Source organism: Sus scrofa, chromosome 2, assembly GCF_054392235.1.
Source record: "Sus scrofa isolate SSC_HxYL_T2T_F1_AM1 chromosome 2, Sscrofa_HxYL_maternal_Yorkshire_Landrace_v2.0, whole genome shotgun sequence".
Taxonomy (NCBI): Eukaryota; Metazoa; Chordata; class Mammalia; order Artiodactyla; family Suidae; genus Sus; species Sus scrofa.
This window is the reverse complement of record NC_139384.1, coordinates 50698851-50714945: the sequence shown is the minus strand read 5'-3', so window position 1 is coordinate 50714945 and position 16095 is coordinate 50698851. Positions and strand designations below refer to the sequence as shown.

Sequence of the window (16095 nt, the reverse complement as noted above, 5' to 3'; positions counted from 1 at the left end):
CTCATAGTGGAAGTTTTTTGGAGTTACCAATAAACAAGTAAATTATAAACATTTGAGCAAAGCTAGACTGGGACATCTTGTTCTGCTCTGCTAGGCATCAGTTGGGACATCTAAAAGGCTGGGGGCTGGAATCATTTCACTACTTCTTCGTATGTACGGTGGTTGATACCAGTTGCCAGATAGGATCTCATTTGGCTGTGGCTGAAATATCTACACATGACCTCTACATGTGGCTGCTTGGCTACTGTACAGCATAGTGGCCAGGTTCCAAAGGTAAGCATCTGAGAGTCAGGAGGAAGCTGTACTGCCTTTTGTAGCCCAGCCTTGAAAGTCATGTTGTGAATAGCACAAGGTCAGTAGGGCTGGTCCATATTAAAAAGGACTGAGGAGTTGCCATCATGGCACAGTGGTTAATGAATCTGTCTAGGAACCATGAGGTTGTGGGTTCGATCCCTGAACTCGCTCAGTGGGTTAAGGATCCAGTGTTGCTGTGAGATGTGGTGTAGGTTGAAGACGCGGCTCAGAGCCTGCGTTGCTGTGGCTCTGGTGTAGGCCGGCAGCTACAACTCCGATTAGACGCCTAGCCTGGGAACCTCCATATGCTGCGGGTGTGGCCCTAGAAAAGACAAAAAATAAATAAGAAGGACCAAAATTACACTCCCGTTCTTGCTTGGAGGCATGTCAGAGCATCTGTGGACACATATTAAAGCTAACACAGTGATGTTTGAGCCAAAGAAGGTAAAGATATTTAAAGGAAGAGCTTCCCAGCTGTGGTGTACAGAAATACAAAGACTGAGGCTGGTAGATACCTGGTAGATTTATTTACTGTTGAGTTCCTCCTGTACAGTGTCAAATTCTTGAAGAGTAAATAGCAGTGAGTTGTAGTTTAATTCTTATTTTGAGGAAGAGGTAGCCTTTTAGCCCCCTATATCAAAAATTTTAAAAATCAGTGCATAACTTATGATTTAGTAATTCTTTCTTTGGGAACTAATCTTCAGATAAAATATTATACACATAAGCAAAGCTGTAGTGAAAGTTTGAAGGTGTCTAAATGCCCATTAATAGCTGATTAGTTAAATGAATTTGCACATGTAATGAAACATTGCAGTTTTTAAACTAAATATTTTGGCCAAGAAAGATTGGGTCAGTATGAGGGAAAAGGAGCAAAATTCAATGATAGTGTTCAGATCAGCTATACTTTAATAATAATAATTTAAAAAGGGTGGTGATACAAAATACAAAAAAAAAAAAGGAAAGAAAAAGGGCATTTATCTATTGAAAATAGTCTTTATAGAAACTAATAATCTCCAGTGTTTTTGAGTTTGCAGATTGTTATTCATTAACATTATATTGGTAACAACTAAAAAATGTAAATATTAAACAAACAAATGATAGTGTTCAGAATGATCCTTTTTGGTTTATAGTAATTATGTAATATATGCATAAAATGGAGAGGGATCTGATAGGATATATATCAGATTGTTAATAATTGCTGTAGGGGTTATTTTAGAGTTGCTTGTCAAAAAACTAGGAGTTCCTGCTGTGGGGCAACAGGATCGACTGTGTCTCTGCAGTGGCGGAGATGTAGGTTTAATTCCTGGCCCATCATAGTGGGTTAAGGATCTGGCATTGCTGCAGCTGTGACATAGGTTGCAGCTCCAGCTCAGATTCAGTCCCTCACCTGGGTGTTCCATATGCCTCAGGACAACTGAAAAAAAAAAAAAAAAAAAACCCAAAGAACTATGTATTACTGTTATGATAGAAATATTTCTATTGTAAAAGCAAATAATGTAAAATTTTTTATTGATGTAGAATAGTATCTAATAGTAATTAAAAAGCACCTTTTAAAGCAATATATTGGTTTCTTTTCATTAAACAAGGTAGAGGAAAACAAAATATGTACAGAAAAAGTGTTGTAAAATCAAGATTTTTTAAGGATTACCTCTTTTTTTTTCTTTACTAGCTATTTTTTATTGTAAAATAAAATACAGGAAAGTTTCATGACATTTTGTTGGATAACAAACTCTAGCCATTTTGGTCATTCCAGAGAAAGGCACAGAAAGGGGTTCATGCCACTGCCTGGTCTGGGGCTTGTATACACTATTCTTATTGCCATCTCATTGTGGGTCTTAATTAAGGGATTATTTATTGACTGTAGGTTATCTTTATTTTTATATTTTCTTAATTAGTTGAAGTAAGCTTGTCTTAAAATATGGAGGAGATTTATAATAAAGCAAAATAGCTGTAAGGGGTAATGTTAAGTAGCTTTACTTTAAGAATATTCATCATGTGAAAAATCCACATTTATAAACTAGCAAAATCAGGGATCTTTTGGTTTCTTTTCAGAGTTTCTTTAATGGTCTCAAAATAGTGACTTAGAAAGACAAATACTGTATGATCTTACTTATATGTGAAGTCCAAAAAACTGAACTCATAGCAGCAGAGAACAGATGGGTAGTTGCCAGAGTTGGGGGATGGGAGTTGGGGAAACAGGTGAAGGTGGCCAAGAGGTACAAACTTCCAGTTATAAGATAAATAAGTTCTGGGAGTTCCCGTCATGGCTCATTGGTTAACGAATCCAACTAGGAACCATGAGGTTGCTGGTTCGGTCCCTGGCCTTGCTCAGTGTGGGTTAAGGATCTGGTGTTGGCGTGAGCTGTGGTATAGACTGCAGATGCGGCTTGGATCCTGCGTTGCTATGGCTGTGGCATAGGCTCCGATTCGACCCCTAGCCTGGGAACCTCCATATGCCACTGGTGCGGCCCTAGAAAGGGCAAAAAGACAAAAAAAAAAAAAAAAAAAGTTCTGAATGTAATATATAATGTAGTGACTGTAGTTAACAGTACTATATTGTATATTTGAAAGTTGCTAAGAGAATAGAACTTAAAAGTTCTCATCACAAAGACAAAAACATTTTTAACTGTGTGAGATGATGGGTGTTAACTAAACTTATTGTAATTAATCATTTTGCAATATATATATTGCCAGTGTTGTACGTTAATTATATCTCAATAAAACAGAAAATATGTGACTTAGAACATTTGATTTACACACAGTTCTTCAGCTACAACTCTGTTAAATGTTGTTTTCCATGTTAATATTCTTCTTTATTACATAACATTGGTTTTATAACCTTACAAGAATAATTGAGGCCTAAGATTAAAATTATGGGACGTTCCATTGTGGCTCTGCGGGTTAAGTATCTGATATTGCTGCCAGCCAATGGCACAGGTTGCACTGCGGCACGGGTTTGCTCCCTGGCCCAAGAACTTCCACATGCCATGAGTGCAGCCAACAAACAATTACACATATATTTTGTGAATAAAATTATAGATGATGCGATAATACTTTAATTCATAATATTTTGTTGCAAAAATGTATATAGGTTAATTTTTCTCATTTCAATGTCTTAGCCTCTTCATTTTGGAGAAATAATTTGAAATTCATTTTGTTCTTATATACCATAGGATGTGTTTTGGAGATGCAGACAAAATATCTTTGATGAAATGAAGAAGAAATTTTTACAGGTAGACTGCTGATATAATTGCTTTAGTGTGATAATCAGCAGAGCAAGTAACAGCATGTTAGTATTTTTATTTGATAACAAGGCATGTCTTAAGTTTTATGCTTGTTTGGCTATTTTAGTTCTACCTGATTTTAATAATAAGTCACCTATATGTCTGATAGTCCTTTGTTTTTAATAAGTAAATTAGGTGGAAAGCTGATATAAAAACTGTGGAACCATTTGTTTTGACTTTTGGGTATGCTAGTTATCTATTTTTTACAGAAATATTTATTTTCTGAAATACTAGTAGTGCTTGAATTAAGTCATTTAATGATTTATAGAATCAAAACCTAGAAATCTTATTTGAAGAATTAAAACTGTTACTTTCCTGACAGTCTGTATGCACTACAAACTAAGCATTCCTGTAATGAAGCATCCCATTCTGACCTTTAGTTAATGTCTCATTTTTCTCAGGTTCCTTTACGTGTAAGTTCAGGGTTCTTATTTAATCTCTTCTGTCTTCTCCAGGTGATCTGTGGCAAGAAACCACTTAGAGAAAGATCATGGGGCATTAGCATTTGCCCGGGTTGGGGTGAAGTGGAGGGAGGATCTTAAAAATAAAAGAATGTTCTTTTTTTTTTCATGTAAGTTAGGACGACTCCCAACAGTACCCTAGGAATTGTTACTTATTAAGGTAAAAGTGCACAATCTGAATGTGGCTGATAAAATTTAATACATTTCAATCAGCAAAAGTATTTACACCATTATTTGTTTCTTTTTAAATCTATAGTAGTATATTAACCATGAACTGTGTATATCCAGAAGGCCTAATTTCTTAGCTCATAGTAGTTCTTATACCAAGGAGTAGATAAAATGGGCACTGTGTGTGTGTGTGTGTGTGTGTGTGTGTGTGTGTGTGTGTGTGTATTTTTAAATTTACAACCGTAATCTTATCATTTGTAATAACATTGAAAGGAACAAAGTCTTGAGAGAAAAATGGGTTGACTGTTAAATTTTGAGGTAAAGCAGTCCCTCTATAATGTTTTAAAATTCTTCGTATTATATTTTTTTCTTAGAAAAATCTTAGTCTTGTTAACTTTAAATTTCGTTTGTTTTCTGCATGCTAATGCCATTCTAAATATATGCATTAATTATACACCTCATTTTGTCTTTTTTAATAAGAAATGCCTAGTATTTTTTTTTTTATAAAACAAAAATTATGATATTAACTTCAGAGAACTCAGATTTGAACTTAAAATTGTTAGGAATGCCAAGGAAAGGGAACAAGATGACCTAAGAGTCACATACGCCTTTAGTAAGCTCTGAGATTCCGTACAGCCATCTGTGTTGGTCACTGCTAGATGTTCTAGCAGTGACCCTACCATCTTTAGAACAAAAAATGTGTTCTCAGTGTTTTTATCCCAATATGTTTTACCTTTTGTAAATAAACTGTCATTTTTGTTCGTTTTGTTTTTTTTTCAAGGATTCTTTTTCAGACTTCTAGTGCTAGGAAATCTGGCTTTGTTTCTGCAGTGAGCACAGACAAATAAAAAGCACTGTTTTAGCATATAGTGTCATATAACTACTGTTGACTTTCCCCTATTCTCAGAAGTGTGGTATTGCTGTGAGTTACCCACAAAATAAGTAGTTTTAATTTTATACCTTTTCATAATTGGCTAGATTTCCTGTATAGAGAACATTATGCTCTGGGCTCACCTAAGATATATTAAATATTTCTCCAGTAGAATATGCTTTAGGCTTTTGTAATGCTTTGTACTTATTTTCTCTTGCCTGCTTTCTCCTATTTATTATATAACTTTTTTTCATTCAAAGATTGTGCTCCTTTCCCTAAATCATGATATGTCTTCAGATGCCTTACCTTAATGTTATAGTACTTAAATTAACAAACACCCCCACCCAGCTAACACCACTGTCAACACATTCTTCCCAACTATCACTTACATATGCTTAAATGTATTTAGGTATGTTTTTGTTATCTATTATTATGGAACAGCCTACCCCAAAACTTAGTGGCTTAAAACTGCTAGTTTATTTGCTCACAATTTTATGGAATGGGATTTGGGCAAAGGCTCAGCCAGTGAGTTTTTCTGTTCCACATGGCATCATCTGGGATCATTACTTGGCTACATTTGGCTGGTGACTGGCTCTGGACGGCATGTCTAAGGCTTTTCTCACTCATCAAGCAGCCAGGTGCTCCACTAAGTGGCCACTTTCTCTCTGTATGGATTGTTCGGATTTTAACACAGTGTGGTGGTCCCAGGGCAAAGGGATATCTTTTGCCTGGCTGGCTTATAAAAGGGGAACAGTCCAAGAGATGCAGAAGCAGAACTTTCTTGCTTTAAATCACACAGTATCACTTATATCATATTCTGTTGCCCCTAGTTGGTTACAAGGCCGGCCCAGATTCATGGGAAGAGATAAAAGAAAGAGTGGGAAAGAATTTTTAGCCATGTTTAGTTCACCTCAAGATGATTTTGTTTTTTGCTTTAGTCACAAGTAGGGCCAATCACAGGTAGAACTCCAAAGAAATTAAGAAGAAAGATAACATTCCTGTTTTCCCAATTCTAAGAAATAATTTTTATTAACATTTAAGTATTTTAGAAATCTGTATGCTTAATATAATATTGTAGAGTTTTTTTTCTCTTGAAAAGCTATAATGAAATTATTGTTGGTACACCTTATGGATGAAATGTTAAAATTGAAAAAAAAATTTTTTTCTTAATAGTTCCGAAATTGGAAAGGAGGGGGAGGAGAAAGAGATTGCCTTAGTATAATTAGTGTTGGCAATAGTGGTAGCACAAATTTAGATGTAGTCCATGGAAAACAGCCACATGCTAGATTAAATTAGGACTAAAATAGGGGCCAGAAGGTTGAGTATAAAGTAATATTTACATGTGGCTAGCTTAGACCTTTAAAGAAGAGCAGAGCTTTCCATTTATTTAAATTATCCTAGAATTGAATTTAAGAGTAATAGGGGATTGGCTCAGAAATTCTTCTTATGGGAATCTTAGGGAAACAGAGGAGCATACATATAGGTATTTATCACAAAACTATTTCTCAAGTGTAATAAAGTCTAGCCTAAGAGGCAGTAAAATAAAATTGATGGAACAAATTATTATTAATTTATGTAATAAAATACTATTCAGTTGTTAAAATGATGAGTTAGAAAAAGTTTGACAAGGAAAGACTGCATGATACAAGTAAAGAAAAAAGTTACAAAACAGCATGTATATCCTAACTAAACGTTTGTGTTTAAAAAGTGTGCATGTATGTATCTGTGTGGGTATGCATAGAAAAAATATTTGGAAGAATATACACCAAAATGTTAATAGTTATGTATTTGTTATGAATTACAGATGATTTCCACTTTTTTCTTTTTACTCTTCCTGTTTTAAAAAAAGGAGCAAAATTACTTATGTGCATTGCACAGAAAAGAAAGCTGTTGTCATTGAAAAGAGTAAAAGGCATACGTGAGATTAAAATTTGTGTTTCTTATAGTACATTCATTCTTCTGATGAGATTCCATCAGGGATAATTTCACCCACATCTTCGGATGGAAGTACCGGAGGCTGGAGTCCCTATACCTTAAATACCTTTCTTTAAGGAAAGAACCAGGAACTGCTAATGTCTGGCTATATGATGTTGACACATCACCATTCTCACATGTACTGCTATGTTAGCACTTCTGAGTTCTTATTCTTAGATAGCATCCTCTTCCTCGGATCATCAACTCCAACCTATCTGAAGTTTTAAAATCTGGCCACTGTAGTGTTTTTCACCTGGAAAACTTGAATTTACCTCTGAAGTACACTACTGAAAATATCAAAGTGGATTTTTAAAAAAATTATTATTCTTTTGCTTTTTAGGGCCACACCTGTGGGATATGGAAGTTTCCAGGCCAGGGGTCACACTGGAGCTACAGCTGCTAGCCTACGCCACAGCTACAGCCACTCAGATCTGAGTCGTGTCTGCAACCTACACCACAGCTCATGGCAACACCAGATCCCCGACCCACTGAGGGAGGCCAGGGATCAAACCTGCATCCTCATGGATACTAGTTGGATTCATTTCCACTGTGCCACAATAGGAACTCCCTACAAGTAGTTCTTTTGTTGTTGAAATTTATTTTGAGTTTCCCTTTTATCTTAGACCAGTGTTTAAGAAAGGTCCACTTTAAGTTTGAGATTAAAATGTATAAAATCATTATAAGCGTTAATATGAACACCTTACGTGTATAACTGAAAACCCCCTCCCCTTTTTTTTGCTCTTTTTCTCTCTCTTTCTTCTTTTGGCTGCCTCATGGCATATGGAGTTCCTGGGTCAGGGATTGGATCTGAGCTACAGTTGTGACGCATGCCACCTCTGTGACAATGCCAGATCCTTTAATCCACTGTGCCAGGCCAGGATCGAATCTGCATCCTGGCCCTGCAGAGGCACCACTGATCCTGTGGCACCACAGCAGGAACTCCTTTTGCTTTTTTTTTGTTATCCGTTTTTTTGTTTTTTTTTTTTATTTAAAAGAAGTATTTTTCTTCATTTTAAAGTCGGTTATTGTTGGTAATTATTTGTCTGAAACATAGCACTAGCCAGTCTTTTTTAAACATTATACTTCTTCTATAGCACCTTATTTCTGTTCTAAACTAATTAACTTAACCTTAGTTTAAGTACTCTCTTACAAACCCCAAATTATAGGGGCAGAAACAAATTGTAATTGTATTACTGTACCAAACAAACAGAAAACTCCTTGTGGCTGTGTTGTCTTCAATACAGGTAAATGATAATAACTGTTCCTATTTTAAAGTGGATAATATAGAATTAATAAGAAGTTGGGGTTGATCTTATTGTGTTAAAAAAGAGAGGAGTTCCCTTTGTGGCACAGGGGAAACGAATCCAACTAGGAACTGTGAGATTGCAGGTTCAGTCCCTGGCCTTGCTCAGTGGGTTAAGGATCCAGTACTGCCATGAGCTGTGGTGTAGGTCAAAGACGCAGCTCGGATCCCGAGTTGCTGTGGCTCTGGCGTAGGCCAGCAGCAGCAGCTCCGATTAGACCCCTAGCCTGAGAACCTCCATATGCTGCAGGTGCGACCCTAAAAAGACAAAAGACAAAAAGAGAGAGAGAGAGATCCAGTCTTGTATACAGCACCAATTTGTATAGTTCTTGTTTCCGCAAAGTCGTTTATAGTGGTTATAAGAGGTCCCTCAGATAAATGACTGCTACACTTGATGTTGAGGGAAAGGAAGAGATTTACATAATCAGATTTGCGTGTTAAAATACTATCCTGGATTGAAGGAAGATGAGATTGGAGAAGCTATTACCATTATCTTAGTGTAAGATTCTGATTGCTTCAGGCAGGAGTAAAGAGAAAACGTAAAGTTTAAGACACATCCAAAGGGTAGAAATGATACAATGTGGTGATTATGTGAGGTGAAGAAGAGGGAGGAGATGAGGAAGATGCTCAGCGCTCCAGTTTCAGCAGTTAGTAGATGATGGTACCATTCATTGAGTTGGTATTGCAGGAGGAGGGAAAGAACTTCTTTAACTAGAGTATCTGATGTAGCCTACTACCCCTGTGGAAAATGGGAAAAAAGTAAGTGTTCTTTAGCAGCTAAGGGAAGGCATAGTTTCTTTGAGAAAGTTTCCTTTGAAGAATTTTTGTCTGATTTACGTACTAGATGAAAAAGAACAAAAGAGAATTTGTGACCTTAATGCTCTTCTACATTTTTCCTTGCTTTTCCTTATTCCTCTGTTGGTGCTAGTCTGCTTGCATAAGCTTGTCAACTCCTAACACGCTTTTTTTTTTTTTTTTTTTTTTTTTTGGTCTTTTTAGGGCCACACTCACGGCATATGGAGGTTCCCAGGCTAGGTGTCTGATCGGAGCTGTAGACACCACAGCCATGGCAACTTGGGATCCACGCCGAATTTGCAGCCTACACCACAGCTCACAGCAATGCCAGATCCTTAACCGGCTGAGCGAGGCCAGGGATTGCATCTTCATCCTCATGGATACTAGTCGGGTTCGTTAACCACAGAGCCATGACGGGGACTCTCTAATGGGGCTTTTGTACATTTGGTCTGTGGGTACAGTAGTGTAAAGGTCAGGATGCCTGATTGCCTATGTCCTATAGTTGTGGATTTTGCAATCTTAGACAATCCTCATTGCTTTTCTACACAATTCCCTTCTATTTCATCAGGAAGCCCAGAAATGCTGTATGTGAGACTGTGCTAACATTGTAGTAACAAATTTTTAAGGATCAGATTTTGTTATTTTCAATGGAAAACTGCTCAAGCAAACTGTCTTCATGGGCTTATTGACCATTGATTTGCAGCCTTAAAAGGTGAAAGCACATATCCACAAGAGCAATAGTCGATTCTTAAATGTGCCCCAGTTTTTACAGAGCAAATATGTGGTGTTTTATATGTTTGACATATCCATTAGAGTTTGAGATACAAAACAGTAATACTAATGCAGAGAAAATAGTATTTTGTGGATTTTTTGCACCTACTCATAGAAAGTGTGACTAGTTATATTTTGTTTTCCTTCAAAGAGAAATAATATTTATTTTCCTTTTTAATTTCAGATAGAAAATGCTGCTGAAGAACCTAGAGTCTTATGTATAATACAAGATACTACTAATTCAAAGACAGTAAATGAACGGATCACTTTAAATTTACCAGCTTCTACTCCACTCAGAAAGCTCTTTGAAGATGTGGCCAACAAAGTAGGCTACATAAATGGAACCTTTGATTTGGTCTGGGGAAATGGAATCAATACAGCTGATATGGTAAAATTATAGACTGAAAGTATCTTCCCTTAAGCTGCTAATAATATTATACTATAGCCATTGTTATTATTTTTGTTATTAATGAATATATTAAATCTTGGAATCCCTATTAACATTGTAAGCAAAATTATAGAGCTTTTGTGCAACTCAGTAATTGGATCCCTCTTCATCCCTTTGCCTTCATTCTAGATTCAGCATTTGATTATCTTAAAATTTGCACAATGTCATTTCATTAGTTTTTTTATTTGTGTAATATGACTATCATAATATTCTATCAGCTATAGAAAGTTTTCCAACTTTTACTGAATGGAATTATATTCACCTTAAATATTTAAATTAAAAAAGCAGGATATAAAATCATACGTTTTATAATTTAATTTTTGGAAAAGAAGAAAAAATGTGTATAGAAAGAAAAAGGAATAAAAGGACTTATACCCCAATATAAGCAGAGATTTTATACTAGTCAAGAGTGGTAAACTCCTGATCAGGAAAGTTGGTGTTACTATGACTTCTGCTTCAGAGATTTCATAGTAAAGCTGTAGAGACAGGTGTGTCAAAAAATAATTAACACTGGAAGTTCTGTTGTGGCTCAGCAGTAACGAGCCTGACTAGTATCCATGAGGGTGCGGGTTCCATCCCTGGCCTCCCTCAGTGGGTTAAGGATCTGGTGTTGCCCTGAGCTGTGGTGTAGGTTGCAGACATGGCTCGGATCTGGTGTTGCTGTGGCTGTGGTAGGCCGGCATCTTCAGCTCTGATTAGACCCGTAGCCTCCATATGCCACCGATTCGGCCCTAGAAAAAGACAAAAACAAAAACAAAATAGAAAAATACCTTTAATGGCAAATGAAATTGAATGCATATCCCTATGGTATTGGGAGGGCATAGTTTAATTGGCTTTGTAGAAGAATCAAAGGTGTTGGATGTTGCTTGACTTGCCTTTAAAATTTATGATATTTTCTCTTCTAGCCAACTTTTCTCCTCTGAAATTGATCAGTAAAATTGGTAGTCCAACAAATAATAACAAAGAAAAACAATATTTAACCTGAAACTTTGAATACTCTCTTTTACATTACCATGTACTATCTAGTGTTGGCTCTCTTTCACTTTAAACGATGGTTCTAGTCTGTCACATATGTCTGCCCAAGTCTTATTTATCTTTTACTCTTAAAAGGCCTTACTCATGTTTCTCCATGTCACTTTAAAAGTAGTAATCTTTTTGTCTTCCTATTGTACTTTTTCTTCTGCTGGTCCACTTATTGTAGTTGTTATTCATTTCTGTTTTTTCACTTGATAGATTGTATTTTGATGGCTGGGACCTCATAGTTTTGTATCCTCCATAGATACTATCCCTGAGCACTCAAAAAGTATTTGTTAAATTAACATCTGTAGTAGCTTCAAGTAGCTTTATGTCAGGATTAACTATTTTCCTTTCTTCATTTGTGACTGTTCTTAAGTACTTAATTTTTGTGTTTTTATTTGTGTACGGTACCTTTCTACAAGTATACTCTTTTACCCACTGCATGTATGCTTCTCTGAAAACCTAATTCATTTGTCTGCCTACATCTCATATACACAGACACAGATTTATTGAGGTAAAACCCCTGTGTAGTCTAGCTACAACATCCGATCTTTTATGCTTGAAATCTGGTTTCTGCCAGAGAATGTAGGGACCCAAAGATACCTTTCTTCTTCTAGTGGCTTCTCTTAGTTTCTGGTTTTCTATTTCCTATTTTTATCATGGACTTCTAGATGAGAGCCAAAGTTAAGCAAGATTATGTAAGTTTATTTATTACTTAACACTTATTTTGTGCTTACTCTGTACCTAGTATTGTTCTATTATTAGGCTATATACAAATATAACTGCATTTAATCCTTTTACCACCCTATGAGGTAAGTGCTGTCACAGTCTCATAGGTGAGGAAACTGAGTCATGGGGAAGTGAAGTAACTTGCTCAGAGTCACAAATAGCAAGTGGTGGTGTGTCTTACAGTTAATTTTTTTTTTTTGGCCTTAATAGTTGTACTTTTATATAATGTTAATTTTCTAAGAAATAAGTCATCTCCATAAAATAAGTCATTCTAGGAGTTCCCTGGTGGCTCAGTGGGTTAAGGATATACTGATGTCACTGCTGTGGCTCTGGTTACTGCTGTAGTCTAGGTTCAATCCCGTATGTAGGAATTTCTGCATTCCACGAATGCAACCAAAAAAATAAAATAAGTCTTCCTAAGGAGATACTCCTCATGTCTTTGAAACATTAAAACGTTTCTTAATGAACAAATAGTTTTAAAACAAATGAGTATCCTATCCTATCCCTCATTTTTCTCAACAGTGGACTGAATCATTGGGTGAGTAGGGCTTGGGGTACACAGAGCACTATCTCTCATCCACCACCTAGAGTATATCAGAATGACAGCCAGGGTTTAAATTGCCTCACCAGATAAAAGAGTTAGGCAAAGACTGAGTATGTTACTTAGTTTTCAAAGGCGTGATCACTTCTATCCCCGGGATCCTCTGGATCCTGGCAGTGTACTTGAAATAGGTCAGCCTTCTCCTTCAGGGTTCTTTCTGAAGTTGTCTGTTTTGTTATATTACCTAATTATTTGTGTTGGGTTGCTTAGTGTGTTTGCTTATGTGGGAATTCTCATTATAGTCTTATATCAAAACATGTTTTTCCAGTTTTTAATTATATAAAATCTTTAGTTTTCATGAAAGCCCATTGAATACTATATTGCATACATTTTAGAGAACATTAAAACACAATTTTTTTTTTTTTTTTGCTTTTTAGGGCCACACCTGCGGCATATGGAAGTTCATAGGCTAGGGGTCTAATCGGAGCTACGGCTGCCGGCCTACACCACAGCCCAAGCAATGCCGGATCTGATCCTTGTCTGCGACCTACACCACAGCTCAGGATCCTTAACCCACTGAGCGAGGCCAGGGATCGAACCCACAACCTCATGGTTTCTAGTCAGATTCATTTCCACTGTGCCACGACAGGAACTCCAAAACGTAAATGTTTATAATTCTTTTTTTTTTTTTTTTGCCTTTTCTAGGGCCACTCCCACAGCATATGGAGATTCCCAGGTTAGGCGTCTAATCGGAGCTGTAGCTGCCGGCCTATACCAGAGCCACAGCAACACGAGATCCAAGCCTGTCTGCGACCTACACCACAGCTCACGGCAGCGCTGAATCCTTAACCCACTGAGCAAGGCCAGGAATCGAACCCACAACCTCATGGTTCCTAGTCAGATTCATTAACCACTGAGCCATGATGGGAACTGCTATAATTCTTTTTTTGTGTAGTACTTTAGTTTTTTAGATGTTGAGAAATGTGAACATCTGGGATACCTATCAGTATATCCCTGTCGCTGGGCTTAGCCATCCTAGTTCACGAACAGATGAGCCCAGTCCAACCTAGCTTAAAAGAATTTACCAGAACCTTCATTTAAAAAAAGATATTATTTGAGTCCAATAATTGTAGATATTTGTCTATTTAAATATTACTTGCTTTATTTTATTATCACTATTAATGTTTCTTATAATCTGAGATTTTTTTTTTGTTTTATGCCTATAGGCTCCACTGGATCATACCAGTGACAAGTCTCTTCTTGATGCTAATTTTGAGCCAGGGAAGAAGAATTTTCTGCATTTGACAGATAAAGACGGTGAACAACCTCAAATACTGCTGGTAAACTGTTTAGAAAGCCCTATATTTTTGTGTACTGTCACCTACTACATGGGAAGCAATTTTCTAAAGGAAGGAGCTATGCCTTGTAATTTGTGTATAATAGCTTATTTTCTTTTTTTGTTGGTTTGTTTTAAGTATATATGTTGACATAGTTACACTGGGTATCCATGGCACTGTTACATAGATAGATAGATAGATAGATAGATAGATAGATAGATAGATAGATTCTTTTCACATTGGGAATCACCACTATGACAGGGGTGGGGCTGAGTCTAGGATCTCCTATTGTGTTTCAGTGGTCATTTCTTTGGTTAAGCATTTGCTTGGTTACTGTTAAGCTTTGGCAGTTTTGCCCAGATATTTTGGTATTTGGTTAGAGGAATAGACCCCCAGAATTATCCACTCTGCTGTTTTTGCTTCTACTCCCCATCTCCATCACCCCTTTATTTGGAATGACTTCTTTGTAAGCTATATGCTTAAATTCTGTTCTTTAGTGTTTGTTGCACTATTTCAGTAGTCCTTCTTGTTTGGTTCAGCTTTAGGTAGCGATCATCAAATCCAGTAACTCAGTTTTAAAGCCATTTATTGGAAATACCTGGTCTGATTTACCTTGCTTCTTTTACAGACTGAGGAAACTAAGGATTATAGAATATATGGACTTTTTCAGAACCCGTCTCTTAAATGAAACTTTCCTCAGGAAAAGTTCTTCCATTTGATACTTTTGCTTTACAAATCTGTTGTGAGTTAGAATACCTCTCTGGAGAGTAGAAAGTAGTTAAACAGTGGACATCTATACTGAAGTAATACCATAATATGTTTTGACCTTCCTTAATCTCATTACTTTTTATGGCATTATGAGATTTTGACTAGTCTAAGTGACATTGAAACTAAATTAGCTATTAACTTGGGGAGTCATGTTTTAAAATGCATAGTAATTACTCTTTGGTTCCTAGTTACTTGTGCTGATTTGATATCCCTTACTCCTTTTGACTTCTTCTTCATTAATAGAAAGTTTCTAATTGGAGACAATAGGAAACTATCCATTTTATTCAATATTTATTATTTCCTATCTTGCAGGCTTCTGTGGCAAAGATGATATAAAAATGAATGATAGGCTCTGTCATCACAGAGTTCACCATAATACTTTTTATTTGTTAGTATCAGAAATCTCCCCTCTCAAGTAAACAAGGTTTGAAAAAGAAATAAAATTGAGAAAGTAAGAACTCGGCAAGGAGACATAAACATTTCTCCAAAGTGTTTTATGTTGGGCATCTTTCAGACCTTCCTATAGGAAATAGGGTATTTGATATGCCTTGGTGGTACCAGTAATGCCTTGTCTTTTTTTTTTCTTTTGCCTCAGGAATTAGTATGTCTTTTTTTTTATTGTTAGTAATGCGTACCACTCAGTAAATATTGGTTTTGCTGCATTTTAGGAGGATTCCAGTACTGGGGATGACAGCGTTCATGACAAATTTATAGGTCCACTTCCAAGAGAAGGTTCTGTGGGCTCTACTAGTGATTATGTCAGCCAAAGCTACTCCTATTCATCTATCTTGAATAAGTCAGAAACTGGTAAGATTTATTGTTATTATTGTTGTTATGTTTTCAGAAAATCATAGGATGTTAGACGCAGAATAATCTTAGAGATCTCAAGCCTAGCTTCATTTTATGGATTAGAAAACTGAAATCCAGAGCAAGATCAATGGTTAGCAGAAGCAGAGTTAGAACAAGAATGTGGTTTCCTTTTCCCTCAACCCATTTTTGTTTTTACTGTAATAATTACTAAGTAGTGGTATTGTTACTACCACTATTTAGTAACAAAATAAAAATGTTAAATACTGGATTTTTTTTTTTTTTTTTTTTTTTTTTGTCTTTTTCTACGGCTGCGCCTGTGGCACATGGAGGTTCCCAGGCTAGGGGTCTAATCAGAGCTGTAGCCGCTGGCCTACGACACAGCCACAGCAACTTGGAATCCGAGCCACGTCTGCGACCTATACCACAGCTCATGGCAACGCCACATCCTTAACCCACTGAGCGAGGCCAGGGATCAAACCCACAACCTCATGGTTCCTAGTTGGATTCGTTAACTGCTGAGCCAC

At 36.5% G+C, this 16095-nt stretch overlaps 1 protein-coding gene across 10 annotated transcripts in view; it reads left to right on the top strand.

Annotated features, from left to right (window-relative positions):
- Window positions 1-16095, top strand: part of USP47 (ubiquitin specific peptidase 47) — a 131657-nt gene that overhangs the window by 42018 nt on the left and 73544 nt on the right. For 6 of the 10 annotated variants that reach the window (XM_085012013.1, XM_021083316.2, XM_085012018.1 and 3 more), the window contains 3 exons: window positions 10106-10309; window positions 13883-13996; window positions 15430-15568. In XM_085012013.1, coding sequence (XP_084868139.1) covers window positions 10106-10309; window positions 13883-13996; window positions 15430-15568 — 457 coding nt within the window. Of the gene's footprint in view, window positions 1-3467; window positions 3528-10105; window positions 10310-13882; window positions 13997-15429; window positions 15569-16095 lie in introns of all 10 variants that reach the window. The other 4 variants (XM_085012011.1, XM_021083315.2, XM_085012017.1 and 1 more) reach the window with 1 other exon arrangement.